Source organism: Elephantulus edwardii, unplaced genomic scaffold (genome assembly GCF_000299155.1).
Source record: "Elephantulus edwardii isolate Elephantulus edwardi_28Jun2011 unplaced genomic scaffold, EleEdw1.0 scaffold00239, whole genome shotgun sequence".
Classification (NCBI taxonomy): Eukaryota; Metazoa; Chordata; class Mammalia; order Macroscelidea; family Macroscelididae; genus Elephantulus; species Elephantulus edwardii.
Window position 1 is genome coordinate 2,159,440 of NW_006399989.1, and position 15,719 is coordinate 2,175,158.

The window sequence follows — 15,719 nt, forward strand, 5'->3', positions numbered from 1 at the left end:
AAATAAAAATTAAAAAAAAAAGAAGGAGTAAAGTTTCTAGCTGCAATTTGGCCTCCAACCCAGCTTGCCTGGCCACATCTCCTTGGTTTCTACTTCCAGGGAAGGGCTGGGGAGGAGGGAGTGGTTATACGGTGGAGGCACTGAGCAGATCAGGGTGCCTGCTCTAAGGACAAGTCTAGACTCATGAAGTCTCCTAGAAGGCGCAGCAGGTAAGAACCAGGGATCCAGAAACCTGATGCTTCCTTTCCTGCCCAAGCCTAGAACCACTTTCTGGGTTGCTGATTCAGGCTGCTGATTCTGGTTCCTGGCTCTCCTTTTTTGCTCTTACAAAATTTTGGTCTTGGAGAGGGAAGTCACATCAAGTGAGTTAGCTCATGGGCATCTAGGTGCCCACATCTGTAAAGATCCTGGAATTCTAAGAAGTTCTGTGGTCTGTAGGGTGTGTAATTGACAGATGTCCTGGTGTGCCAGCCTGGTCCAAGCACTGCAGAGCTTCTGGTCTGCTTACAGGTGCTGAGATTTCCTGATACAAATCTTCTAAAAGCCTACGAGAGGCCACACTACAATCTAAAAGGCATGTAGTTTGAATCTACAGCTGCTCTTTTAGAGAATGGACAATCTCCTGCTATGGTCCACACGCAACAACAACAAAGGGACTCTGAGTCTTACCTTACTGTCTAAGAGGCAGTAAAAGGACTTAGGCTGATGCCTTATACATAGATGGCATTAAAAAACATTCACCATGATGATGACGATGATTTTAGAGTCTCTAATGAGAAGAAGCTCAGATTCAGAGATTCTCTGGATGGATGTAGGATTTGGGCATATTGGGCATCTTCAAATATATAGTGAGATAGTGGTCAGCTGGCCTACAGCCATATCTCCTGACCTTTACTTGAGCTCTCGCATGGCCAGGCCCTGACTGATATCTGCCTTCAGGAGTGTGTAGTGTTTCTAGCCAGGCAAGTACTGGCTTCACTTCCAGCTTGTTTTGGCTCTAGATGGCTAATGTGACTTCAGCATCCAGCCTGTGCTGAGTAGGGTAAGATTCAGGTCCTTGGCCTCACTATTCCCTTCTTTTCCTTCTCCCTCCTGTTCCTTGAATTTCAATTGTGGGACATAGGAGGCATAAGAGACTTGGGACCAACCCTGCTCTGAGGTTGGGGGAAGAGCAATGGGGGTGGAGTGTGGGCTTTGCCTTGGGTTGAGGGTGCAGAACTGGCCTGTGAAGCAAAGACTGCTTCTGGAACCATCCCATTAGCTCTGCCAGGTGCCACCCACCCACTCAGTCATGAGTCCCATCCTGTGACCCAGACCACGGAGGCCTTGTCAGCTCTCCTCTACCATTCCCTTCCTCTTCCCTGGAACTCTGTCTCTCTGTTTTCTCTCTGTGTATATTGTCTTACCCTTTGTCTGTTTTCCTCTTTCTCTGTCTTTCTATCCTTTTCTTTTTCAACTTTTGTTTGTCTCTCTCGGTTTCTCTGCTTCTTCTCTGTTTGGTCCCAGAGCCTTTTCTTTCTCTGTTCCTCCTCCTTCTGTGGGTGATCCTCTCTAAAAAGGAGGCCTTTTCTCATTTATAACACACATTTCCCCCACCCCCCTTTTCTCTTTCGTCTTTCTTTTCCCTTCCTATATGGCATCTGGTGTGAGAAAGGCTCTTACTCTTTTCCTGCTGTGATATCCCAATGTCTCAGTGGCTAAGGTCCCCATGAAGTCACTTGGAACACAGGAGGCCCAGTCTAATTCTTTCATTTCTGCTGTCCCCTGTTGTCATTGTGGTCTATTTGTGGTTTGAGTGCTGTCATCTCTTTCTTGACTTTGTGGTGTGTTTTTCCCTCCCTTTTCCTTCCTCCCTCCCTCCCTCCCTCTCTCCCTCCCTCCCTTTCTTTCTTCTTTCCTCCCTCCCTTCCTTTCTTCTTTCCTCCCTCCCTTGTTTATTCTTTTCTTCTCTCTTTGCCTCTCTCCTTGCCTCTCATCCTTCTTCATCCTTTTCCTGTCCTCTACTGCCCTTTACTCTCAGTTCCCCCTTTTTGTCTCCCATATTTATTCTCACTTCCTTGCCCCTGTTCCTCACACTCTCTCCCCTCCCTACCTGTCTCTGTCTCTCTTGCTGTCTCTCAGGTCCACAGCGTGTCATACTCTACACCAGTATTGCTGCCCTACTCAGGTCCTTGACTCCATGAAGCTTACCCCCTCAGACAGGCTGGCAGAAAGCAGGTAAGAGCTAGACCTATCATTTCCCCCCCCCCCAATCCTTTACCCTCCCAGTCAAATATGCAGCCCTCCTCCTCCATCTCCCTATACTCCCTAGTAGGATTGTGGAATGGGTGTCTGAGTGTATGAGAATGACTAAGAAGACTCAAGAGGACATTTAAAATCTGCAGTTTGTCCTTTATTAAGAAGGCAGTAGTGGTTGGCAACTTGAGCCTCCCTCAGGAGAGAGGAATTATGATTAGGGTAGACTTTCTAGAATACATGACATTGGAGCTCTTTTGACTGATGAGTAGGAATTTGCCAGTTGGATAGATGAAGGAGAGTGCTTAGGCAGGTGGAACAATCTGCCTTTGAAGAACAATATAACTTGCAAATTAATTTAAAAACACATTTTACAATTTCTAATTGTAATACAATAAAATTAAATATTCACAAGTAAAACACAATGTCTAGTTCTATCCATCTCCAAATTTGGAAGATTTAAAATAATTGTGTTGAAGAAGAAATAAACATGTCATTTTTTGGCAAAGAAATGACAGTGAGAATAATATCAGATCCTACAGGATATGGCCATAGGGATTCCCTTTGGAAAATGTATCCTTTTAAATGCTTATCTTATAAAACAAGAAAATTTATATTAAATTAAGGAATTATTACACATGAGAAGCTATAAAAAGAACCACAAAAAAAAGTAGAATAAAGTAATTACTACATGATCTCTGGCGAGAAACCAGAGTATAAACAGTACAAATCTTTATGGAAGAGGCCACCAAACTCCCCTTCAAAATAATTACTGCCACATCAGCAGCAGCTGCTGTGTCATCAATGGGTGAAAGACAAACTTGAAGAATTACAGGACACTACAAGCAAAAAACAAGAGATAAAAAAACCAATCTAAAACAATGCAGATTAAGCAAACAAGGCATTAGAAGTTCTGGAAAACCAAGAAACGGCAATCCAAAATATGAGGTCCAATGTTTCAGATGATATCAACATGATGGAGGGACATATGAGGAGAGTTGAAGAGATGGAACACAGAATCAGCGAAATAGAAGATAGAATTGTCACAACTTATCTGCTAGAACAAAAAAACAGAATCAAAAAGGAAGGAAAAAGAAGAAAACCTAAGAATAATGTGGGACACTCTCAAGAGAAAGAACATATGCACAATCAGAATCCCAGAAGAGGAAGATGCAGGTAAAGGCACTGAAAAAGTTACCGAAAAATTACTAGAAGAAAACTTCCCAGGCATAATGAAGAATGAGAGAATATATACTAAAGAAGCTGAGCGAACATCATATAGAATAGACCCCAAGAAAAACACCAAGGCATAGCATAGTGAAATTTGCCAGAGCTAAAGATAAGGAGAAAATTCTGAAAGCAGGGAGGGAAAACAAATAGTAAACTTATAAGGGAGAGCAAATAAGATTAAGTGCCGATTTATCAGCAGAAATCATGTGAGCAAGAAGAAAGTGGACTGGCATACACCTAACACTCAAAGAACACAAATGTCAACTAAGAATATTGTACCCAGTAAAATTGTCCATCAAATATGAAGGAGAGATCAAGGCATTCCCAGAAAATCAGAACCTATGAGAGTTTGTAAAAACAACACCAACATTGCAGAAAACACTGAGAGATGCCTTTTTTGCAGAGGTGCCCACAGAAGGCAGGGTGGACAAAAGTAACCAGCAACAACACCAAAAAGAAATTAAAAAATGATAGCAATAAAACCTTGCCTCTCAATAATCACACTGAATGTGAATGGTTTAGATGCATCATTGAAGAGAAAAAGAGTAGCAGATTGGATAAAAAAAATAAAATCCATCAATATGCTGTCTATAAGAGACACACCTGAAAAATGAAGATTAAAACAGACTAAAAATGAAAGGGTGGGGAAAATATACCAAGCAAATGGCAACCAGAAAAATGCAAGAATAGTGAAATTAATTTCTGATAAAATAAATTTCAGTGCAAAAACCATCACAAAGGACAAGGAAGGTCACTAAAAAATGCTTAAAGGGTTAATAGAACAAGAAGACATAACAATAATAAATATCTGTGCACCAAATTACATATAAAACAATAACTAAACTGTAAAAGGAAATAGACAACACCACTATAGTAGTTGGAAACTTCAATAAACCACTGTCAAGAAAAGATAGAACTACCAAAAAGAAACTCAACAAACATGCTGAAGAATTAAACCACACAATAAACCAACTCAATATCATAGATATTTATAGACTAATGTACCCCAAAAAAGCACAGTATACCTTCTTATCCAAAAATGGATATTCTTGCATGGAATATTCTTGAGAATATTTTCAGTCACAAGGCAAGCATCAATAAATTAAAAAACATAGAAATAGTACAAATAATCTTCTCAGACCACAATGCTACAAAATTAAAAATTAATAACAAGAGGATAAAGGAGAAAAATCCAAACTTTTGGAAGCTGAACAACACCTTGTTTGAACAGGAGTGGGTACTACAAGAAGTAAAAAATGAAATGAAAAAGTTTCTTGAAATAAATGACACTGAAAACACAACTTACCAAAACCTCTGGGAAGCAATCAATGCAGAAATCAGAGGTCAATTTATAGCAATAAACAAAACACATGAAAAGACAGGAGAAAATGACCATTGACTCTCTAACCCAACATCTTCAACAGATTGAAAGAGAACAAGAAAACCTGACACCCTCTGAAAAGGCTGAAATTATAAAAATTAGGGCAGAAATAAATAAAATAGAAAACAGAAAAACAATTAAAACCATCAACAAAACAAGGAGTTGGTTCTTTGAAAAGGTCAATAAAATCGATAAACCACTAGCAAAACTAACAAAGGAAAAGAAGGAAATGACAAAAATAATTTGAATAGAAAATGAAACAGGCAACATCACAAAAGAACCAACTAAAATAAAAAAGCGAACGTCGGAATATTATGAAAGTCTATACTCACACAAATAAGAAAACCTAGACGAAATGGACAAATACTTAGAAATTCACAACCTACCTAAACTGACCCCTACTGAAATTGAACACCTGAACAGACCCATTACCAAAGAAGAAACTGAAAAGGTAATAAAACAACTTTCAGCAAAAAAAAAAAAAATTAAAAAAAAACAACAACCTGGACCAGATGGTTTTACAAGTGAATTTTATCAACATTCAGAGAAAAACTGTAACCAATTCTACATAACATATTTCAGAAAATAGAAAACGATAGAATTCTCCCAGACTAATTCTATGAAGCAAACATATCCTTGATACCAATGCCAGGTAAAGACAGCATCAAAATAGAAAACTATAGGCCAATATATTTCATGAACATAGATGCAAAAATCCTGAATAAAATACTTGCCAATAGAATCCAATGATACATAAAAAAAAGAAATCACCATGACCAATTGGGATTCCTAATAGGTATGCAATGATGATTCAACATAAGAAATACAATCAATGTAATTAATCACATTAACAAAGCAAAGAACAAGAACCACACGATCCTATTAATTGATGCAGAAATGGCCTTTGACAAAATCCAACACCCCTCAACAAAATAGGAATAGTAAAAACGTGTATACATAAACCCGAGAGCCAACATTATTCTCAATGGAGAGAGTTTAAAGGCATTCCCCTTGAGAACAGGAACTAGGCAAGGATGCCCACTATCACCTCTCCTATTCAATATTTATTGGAAGTCTTAGTGATAACAATAAGACAAGAGAAGAAAATAAGAGGTATCCAAATTGGCAAAGAGGAAGTAAAATTTTCACTATATGCAGATGATATGATAGTATACTTGGAAAACCCGAAAGACTCAGCCAGAAACCTACTGGACATAGTTGACCAATTCAGCAAAGTGGCAGAATACAAAATCAACATACAAAAATCAATTGGATTTCTCGACAGTGACAAAGAGAATACAGAACTGGAGCTAACAAAAAAACAATACCCATCACAATAACTAATCACAAGGTTAAATACTTGGGAGTAAATCTAACCAGTAACACAAAGGATCTAAAAGAAAACTACAAAAGATTACTACAAGAAACACAAAGAGACCTGAAGAAATGGAAGAATATACCTTGCTCGTGGATAGGAAGACTCAATATTGTGAAAATGATAGTCCTACCAAAGGCAATCTACACATACTATGCAATCCCAAAAAGATTGAAAAGGCAATCTCCAATTTCATTTGGAATGGAAAGAGATCCTGAATATGCAAAACACTCCTTAAAAAGAGAAACAAGGTAGCAGGCATCTCACTCCCTGATTTCAAATCCTACTACACTGCCGTGGTGGTAAAGACAGCATGTACAATGACAGACACATAGGTCAATGGAATAGAATTGAGAACCCAGAAATCAGTCCATCTACCTATGGTCAACTGATTTTTGAGAAGGAGATGAAATCAGTTAAGTGGGGAAACGACAGCCTTTTTAACAAATGGTGTTGGCAAAATTGGAAAACCATCTGCAAAAAACTCAAGAAAGACCCATACCTCACACCATAAACAAAAACCAACTGAAAGTGGATCATGGACCTAGGACTAAAACCAAGGACTATAAACTTCATTAGATAAAAGCTTGGAAGAAACCTAGAAGCACTAATCCACAACATGAACTGTCTTCCAAGCATCCTGAAAATCTACAATCAGGAGAGGATTAAATAGATGAATGGGACCTTCTATCAAATCTCTATGCACATCCAAAACCTTCTCCAACAGGATAAAAAGGAAAGCCACAGACTGAAAAAATATTTGATAATGACATGTCAGATAAGGGACTTATATCTAGAATTTATAGAATATATGAGCACCACAACAAGATAAATGTAAACAACCCAGTTGCTAAATGGGCACAGGATATGAACAGACATTTCACCAAAGAAGACATTCAGATGGCCAACAAACACATGAAGAAATGTTCAAAATCCCTAGCTCTAAGAGAAATGCAAATCAAAACAACTATGAGATATCATCTCACCCCAGTAACAACAGCAAAATCCAACAGAGCAGTAAAGATCAAATGCTGGCGAGATTGTGCAGAAACTAGAACCCATATTCACTGTTGGTGGGAGTGTAAAATGGTGCAACCACTATGGAAGGCAGTATGGCACTTTCTTAAAAAGTTGGAAATAGAAATACCATTTGACCCAGCAATTCCACTACTGGGAATATACCCTAAAGAAACCAGAACTGCCACTGAAGTAGATATATGCACACCTATGTTTATTGCTGCTTTGTTCACAATAGCAAAGAGTTGGAAATAACCCAAGTGCCCATCAACAAATGAATGGATAGAGAACCTGTGGTATAATCACACAATGGAATACTAGGCTCCACTGAAAAACAAGGAACTCATGAAGTATTATACAAAATGGGTGACCCTGGAGGACATAATGCTGAGTGAAATATCTCAGTCACAAAGGACGAATACTGAATAATGCATATAAGACAGGACTGACATCAAATTTTCAGAGAAACTAAGAGGGGATAAATAATGTACATTGCATTGAAACAGATGAGGAAAAGGACTGTTTAAAGGGGATATATGTTTAGGTATTATTTGCATGACAAGAGTCTAGAATAAGAACTGCATAGTAAAGTGGACTGTGTGGTGGGGGGATTGTATAACAATGAATTTTTTTTTTCCTCTTCAAAGATAAAAGCAAACTGGGGGAGTGGTTGGCAGGGAGGGAAATGTAAAACAATGAATGAATTGAAATCCAAGTTCTCTATAAACTTTCATCCAAATCTCAATTTAAAAAAATAATTACTATATAGATAAAACAAGAACTTGATTAAATAGAGAACAGAAACTTGATAAACTAAAAGATTTTTTATTAAAGACCAGTAAACTAAATGGAATGTCCTCTGGTAGATATCACTGAGAGAAAAATAAAGAAAGAAATACAAATAAGATCTGAAGAAGATAATTTATTGCTAGATACTGAAGAAATAAAAATGTAATAAGAAAATGTTTTTCATTCTCTTATACCATTGAAAATCTAGATGAAATGGGTAGTTTTCTGGGAAATATGATCAAAATTGACTTAAAGAGTGAGAGAAAAGATGAATGAGCCAATTAGCATAAAAAACAATGAGAAGATGCTTCAAGTTTTCTTTTTTTTAAATTTAGGTTGTTTATTTTTCATTTCAATGAACATCTACAGAGATTTTGGGAGATTTCTTTTAAGATATGATTCTCGAACCACTTGGTATTACGAATTTCTTGTCACATATTAATGCAATGACAAGTATGTTAAATGATTAGCAGACCAAATTCCCCATTATTATTAAAAGAATCATCATCAGAAAAAATAAGAGTATATCCTGAGACTATAAGGATTAACCAAGTAATAAATATGTTACTGTGTTGTATTAAGGGGGGGAATAATATAATCACCTTAGTTCTTGTTATTATAGAATGCTGTCAAATAAATTCTGACTTAAACCCGCGTTTCAGAGTAGATCTGCCTCAATTGTCACATCTTTCCTTTACAGAGCTTCTGAGTGGTTTAAAACTGCCAATTTTTCAGTTAGCTGCCAAGTGCTTAATGTTATGCCACTTGGGCTCTTTAGCCATCTCCATAGAAACTAAAAAGTCTTGATAAAAATCATACATTCCTTCTTGATCTTGGAATCCACTCAGTGTGTTAGTTATCTATTACTGCATTGGGATGCTTTGTTCTGCAGCAAAAAAGAATTAATAAATATAATAAATTAGGAGTCAACAAAATTTTCTAATTTGGTGGGAAAAAATCAGAATGAAAGACAATCATGAAGTGTAACAAAGGACCACTGAGTAAATTTCCCTTAGATTCAGGAACACAGCAGGTGGTATAACTGTTTGCTGAACATGAAGATTATTTGAAGTACATGAGGAAGGTAAAAGACTATAAAGTCTTCAGTATGGATTGTGTCTGACCATAAAGAAAATTTAAAAAAATCCTTACAGCGTGCGGGGAGAAGGGTGCAACAATGAATGAATGGAATTCCAAAATCTCTGTAGATGTTCATTGAAATGAAAAATAAACAAACTAAATTTAAAAAATTTAACCAAAAAAAGGAAGACAAAAATCCTTACAGCTAGATTAATAAACCACATCATGATAAACACCTAAGAAATTTAAGTAGACCAATTGAATTTCATTCCTGTTGGAAAATATCATATAACCATCTCAAAAGAAAAAAAAAGAAATATGCACCAAATCATTGTTTTTATTAAGTGCCAACAAGTTGAGTACAGCTCATAACAATCTTATGAACAACAGATCTGAACCCTTTTCTAATCTGTGCCATTGTCATAATTTCTAACATCCTTGAGCCCATTGAAGCAGTCATTGTATTCATCCATTTCACTGAAGGTCTTCTCTTTCCCCTACCATCCACTTTTCCAAGCATGATGTCCTTCTCCAAGGAACAATCTCTCCTAGCAAAATGCCCAAAGTATGTGAGATGAAACTTTGTCATCCTTTTCTCCAAGGAGCATTCTGGCTGCTCTTTCCCCAAGGCATACCTCTTTGTTCTTTTGGCAGTGCATAGGACATTCAGTACTCTTCTCCAACACCACAGCTCAAAGACATGAATTCTTCTGTCATCCTTATTCATTGGAGTGAATGGGAGTGGTTTATGCTGTCATGCTATTATTAGCTTTTATGAATACTAGAATAGTAGAAATTAGATAACATTCACAATAAAGAAATTTAAAGAGATGTTAAATACTTCTTTGTAGAAAACGATAAAATTTTACTGAAGTCTTGAATAAATCAAGATGACTTGAAAGTACTTGATGAAGGTAAAAGAAGTATGGATTCAGTACGGATTCAGTATGGATTGCATCTGGACATAAAGAAAATTTTAAAAAACCCTTATAGCTAGATCAGTAAACCAAATCATGATAAATACCTAAGAAATAGAAGTAGATCAATTGAATTTTATTCTTATTGGAAAACATCATATCTCAAAAGAAATATTCACCAAATTCCAACTTATTCCTGGGTGGGAATGCCTACTATGGTAAAAATTTCAGTTCTTCTTGAATTCATTCATGATTGGTAGATTTCTAAAGAAAATTTAAATGGTGTTTGCTTTGAAAATTGGGAAATTGAATTCTAAAGTTTATTTGTAAGAATAAGTACATGGAAATGAAACAACTACAACAGAAATAACAAAAATGTTGACATAATGTGAATAATGTAACCAATGTCATTATGGTTATAATGATTATAACTGATGTTATATGTCTAGAAATTGTGGTATGGGAGAGGGTTTTGCTGGGCATTTTTCTACCCAAAATAAAACAAACAACCTCAGAAGTCATAATATAAAGAAACAAATATTATGCATACCAATACCAAGAAAGAAGCTGTTGTACATGTAACAGAACAAGGAAAACACTACATGGTTGGAAATCAGGAAAAGTGTGCATCAAGGTTGTATCCTTTCTCCATTCCTATTCAATTTGTATGCTGAGCAAATAATTTGCGAAGTTGGACTATATGGAAAAGAAAGCAGCATCAGGATTGGAGGAAAATCATTCTCACTATTAAGGAGTATTCTGTACTTCCTCCAGGACAGATTTGTTTGTTCTTCTGGCAGTCCATAGTATATTCAATATTCTTTACCAACAACCTGCATTATGCCGATGACACAACCGAGCTTGCTCAAAGTGAGGAAGACTTGAAAAAAAAAAAAAAGAAATACTTGCTGTAGAAGATCAAAAGCTACAACTTTCAATAAGGATTACACCTCAACATCCAGAAAACAAAATCCTCACCACTAGGCCAATAGGCAACATTATGCTAAAAGAAGAAAAGACTGAAGATGTTAATTATTCCATCTTACTTGGATCTTCAATCAATCTCCATGATTGCTACAGTCAGGAAATCAAAAGACAAGTAGCATTGAAAAAACCGGCTGTCAAGGACATTTTCAAAGTGCTAAAGAGCAAAGACATCAGTTTTAAGGCTAAGGTGTTAAGGTGCACCTGATTAAAGCATGATATTTGCTATTCTTGTGTATGTAGCTTGTAGTTGATCTATAGATAGATAGATAGATAGATAGATAGATAGATAGATAGATAGATAGATAGATAGATATAGATGATAGATAGATGATAGATACAGATATATAGATGGATATAGATTTATACAGATGTTGTTGTTGTTGTTGTTGTTGTTGTTGTTGTTGTTGTTGTTATTATGTACCGTCGAGTCACCTGCGACTCATAGCGACCCTATGTACAACAGCCCTAAACTCTGCTCTGTCCTGTGCCGGTCTCACTGTCTCTGACACCCTCACCCCCATTTCGCCAGTCACTGAATCAATCCACCTCATAGAGGGTCTTCCTCTCTTGAGCTGTCCCTTCACCCTCCCACACTGATGTCTCTCTCCAAGGACTGGTCCCTCCTTGAAATATGTCCAAAGTATGTCAGACGAAGCTTCAGAATCCTTGTCTCCAAGGAGCAGCCTGGCTTCACCCTCTGCAGAATGAACTTGTTAATTTTATTACCAGTCCATGGTATATTCAATACTCTTCTCCAGCACCACAGCTCAAAGGCATCAATTTTCCTTCTACCCTCCCAAGTCATTGTCCAGCTCCCATGCATAGCAAGTTATTCAGGCATACCTTAGTATCTAGAGTAACACCATTGCTCTTCAGCACTCTGGAGGGGTCCCTAACAGGAGACGTTCCCATTGTGATACGTCTTTTAATTTTCTGGCTGCTGGTGCTAAAGCTGTTAACAATCTCAATCTCTTCACCATCCATCCTGATGCTACCAGTTGTTCCAGTGGTGAGAATCTTTGTCTTCTTGATATTGAGCCTCAATCCATATTGAAGGCTACAGTCCTTGACCTTCTGCAGCAAGCACTTCAGGTCCTCCTCAGTTTCAGCAAGCAGGGTTGTGTCACATGCATAACGAAGATTATTGATGAATCTTCCACCAATTCTGATGCCACATTTCTCCTCATTGAGCCCAGCCTCTAGCATAATCTGTTCTGCATATAGGTTGAAAAGGTATGGAGATGGGACACTTCCCTGGCATACACCCTTCCCAATTTTGAATGATACAGTGTTTCCTTGCTCTGTTCTAACAACTGCCTCTTGGTCCAAGTATAGGTTTTGCATCAGCACGATCAAGTGTTCTGGGATTCCCATTCTTCTCAGAGTCATCCACAGTTTGTTGTGATCCACACAGTCATGCGCCTTTGCATAATCAATGAAACACAGATAGACTTTCCTCTGCTTTCAGCCAAGATCCATCTAACATTAGCTACAATATCCCTAGTACCATGGCCCCTTCTAAACTCAGCCTGCACTTCTGGCAGTTCTCTGTTGATGTGCTGTTTCAGTCGTTTTTGGATAATCTTCAGCAGAATCTTGCTTGCATGTGGTATCAATGATATTGTTTGATAATTTCCACACTCTGTTGGATCACTTTTCTTTGGAATGGGAATAAATATAGATCTCTTCCAGTCAGTTGGCCAAGTGATTGTCCCCCAGATTTCTTGGCACAGCTTGGTGAGCACATCTAGAGCAGCATCTGTTAGTTTAAAAATGTCAATTGGTATACCATCTATTCCTGGGTGGGGCCTTATTTTTTGCCAATTCCTTCAAAGCAGCTTGAACTTCTTCCTTCATCACCATAAGCTTTTGCTCAAATGTTTCATGAAATTCTTCTCTGTCTGCCAATTCCTTTTGGTACAGTGACTCTGCATATTCTTTCCACCTTCTTTTAATACTTCCTGGATCATTTAATATTCTGCCCATAGCATCCTTAAGTATAGCAACTCGAGGTTTGAATTTGTTCTTCAATTCCTTGAGCTTAAGAAATGCTGAGCCCCATCAACAAATGAATGGATATAGAAGCTGTGGTATATTCACACAATGGAATACTACACTGCATTGAAAAATATGGAACTCATGTAATATTATTAAAAATGGGTGACCCTGGAGGACATTATTCTGAGTGAAGTATCTCTGTCACAAAAGGACAAATATGGCATGGTGCCACTCTTGTAAAACAGGACTGACATCGGGGTTGTGAGGAGACTGAAAAAGATGGGTTAAATAATGTATACTGCATTGAAACAGATGAGGGAGAAAACTGTTTAAAAGGGATATGTGATTAGGTATTTTTCTCATGACGGGAGTCCAGAGCGAAGGCTGCATAGTGGAGTGGACCTGGAGGAAGGATTTGTAAAACAACGATAGAATTTTTCTTTTTACTTTTCCAAGAGGGTAGTGTACTGTGGTGGGGAGGGTTGGGAGGGGGGGAAAGTGTAACAATGAATGAATGGAAATCCAAAGTCTCTGTAAATTTTCATTGAAATTAATAGTAATAATAATAAAGAAATGCTGAGCGAGTTTGGCACTTTCGATTTTCTGGCTCCAGCTCCTTGCACATTTCATTGTAATATTTTACTTTGTCTTCCCAAGCTGATCTTATACAGTATTTGTCTTTATGAGATTGAGTTAGTTCACTTAACCTAATGATCTCCCATGTTACACAGTAATTTACAAAATCATTGCTCCTACGTGCTGTATAGTAATTCATTATGTGACTGTACCATAATTTCTCAATCCATTCCATTGTGGTTGGGCATCCATTCCTTTGTGGTTGGTCATGTGGGCTGTTTCCATTTCTTGCTATGGTGAATAATGCTGCTTTGAGCATTGGTGTACAAGTCTCTGTTTGTGCCTCAGTTTTCATTTTCTCAGAATATATTCTTACAGTGGAATAGCTGGATCATATGAAATTTCTATGTTTAGCTTTCTGAGGAAACACCAAACTGCCTTCCAGAGTGGTTGTAACATTTTTAAATCCCACCAACAATGTATAAGAGTTCCTGTCTCGCCACATCTTCTCCAACATGTATTGCTTGCTGCCCTGCTAAACTTTGCCACTGCTACTGGGATAAGATGGTATCTCATTGTGGTTTTTACTTGCAACAATCTTATTGTCAGTGATTTTGAGCATTTCTTCTTATGTCTGTTGGCCATCTGAATATCTTCCTCTATGAAAAGTCTTTCCATGTCCTTTGACCATTTTGTAATTGGATTAACAGTCTTTTTCTTCTGGAGGCCCAAGTGTATTCTGTAAACTTTCATTATGAGACCCTTGTCTGAGATTGTATTGTCAAATGCTTGTTCCAAGTCAGTACTGTTTCTTTTCACCCTGTTGAAAAGTTTTTGATCAGCACAGAGATTTAATCTTTAGAACGTCCTATTCATCAATTTCATCCTCTTCAGATTGTATATTTTTGGCTGTATTTAGCAGTCTCTTTATACCATAGTCTAGGTCTTCTAAGCTTGATGTCAGTTTGTCTCTTATGAACTTTATGATTTGGGGCTTTATTACCAGGTCTCTGATCCAACTTGAGTTGATTTTTGTGTATGATGTGAGATGTGGATCCTGTTTCGGCTTTCTGCAGTTAGCAGTCCAGTTTTGCCAGCATCATTTGTTGAAGAGGTTGTCATTTCCACATTTGATAGTTGGGGTTTTTTTCCTTGTCAAATATCAGTTGACAGTAGATAGATGGGGGTCCATTTCTGGGTTCTCTATTCTGTTTCATTGATCCATGTGCCTGTCATTGAACAAGTACTATCCTGTTTTGATTACTATTGCTATGAAGTAGGTTTTGAGGTCAGGGAGTACTATACATCCCACTTCATTTTTGTTTTTCAGAAGTTATTTGCTTATTCAGGATCTCTTTTCTCTTCAAATAAACTTAACAATTTCCCTTTTGATCTCCTTGAAAAAGGAATTTGGTATCTGTATTGGGATTGCATTTGCTTTTAGTAGGATTGTCATTTTAACGATATTGAGTCTTCCTGTCCATGAACAGGGAACATTTTTCCATGTATTTAGGTCTTTCATTATGTCTTGCAAAAATATTATATTGTTTTCTTTGTATCTTTGTATTCTTTTTTAAAAATAATTTTAATGAACATTTACAGAGAATTTGGATTTCCATTCATTCATTGCTGCACTTCTCTACCCGCCCAGCACTCTCCCCCCGCCCCCCCCACCGCGTTCGCTCCTCTCTTTCAAAAGTAAAAGAAAGACTCCCTCCCTGGTACAAAATCCCCCCGCACCCCTACCACCGCCTCAAGTACATTCCACTATGCAACCTTAATTGTGGACTCTTGTGATAACCATACATCCCTACCATACATCCCTTTTTAATTATTCAGTCCCCCATCTGTTTCAGTGCAGTATACACAATTTATCCACTTTTTCTCAGTCTTAACCCACCCTGATATCAGTCCCATTTTACAGCAGTGGCACCATGCAATATTTGTCCTTTTGCGACTGAGATATTTCACTCAGCATAACGTCCTCCAGGCTCACCCATTTTGAATAATATTGAATGAGTTCCTTGGTTTTCAACGTAGCATAGTATTCCATTGTGTGAATATACCACAGCTTCTCTATCCATTCGTTTGTTGATGGGCACCTGGGTTGTTTCCAACTCCTTGCTATTGTGAA

General features: G+C 37.6%; 1 protein-coding gene across 3 annotated transcripts in view; it reads left to right on the forward strand.

Moving 5' to 3' along the window:
• Positions 1–15,719, forward strand: part of IQSEC2 (IQ motif and Sec7 domain 2) — a 358,697-nt gene that overhangs the window by 272,449 nt on the left and 70,529 nt on the right. Inside the window, exons 1-2 of one of the 3 annotated variants that reach the window (XM_006898890.1) lie at positions 93–209; positions 2,122–2,217. The exons of the other annotated variants lie outside the window; for them this stretch is intronic. Coding sequence (XP_006898952.1) covers positions 184–209; positions 2,122–2,217 — 122 coding nt within the window. The 5' untranslated portion in view covers positions 93–183. Of the gene's footprint in view, positions 1–92; positions 210–2,121; positions 2,218–15,719 lie in introns of those variants that run through there. 3 annotated transcript variants of the gene reach the window in all.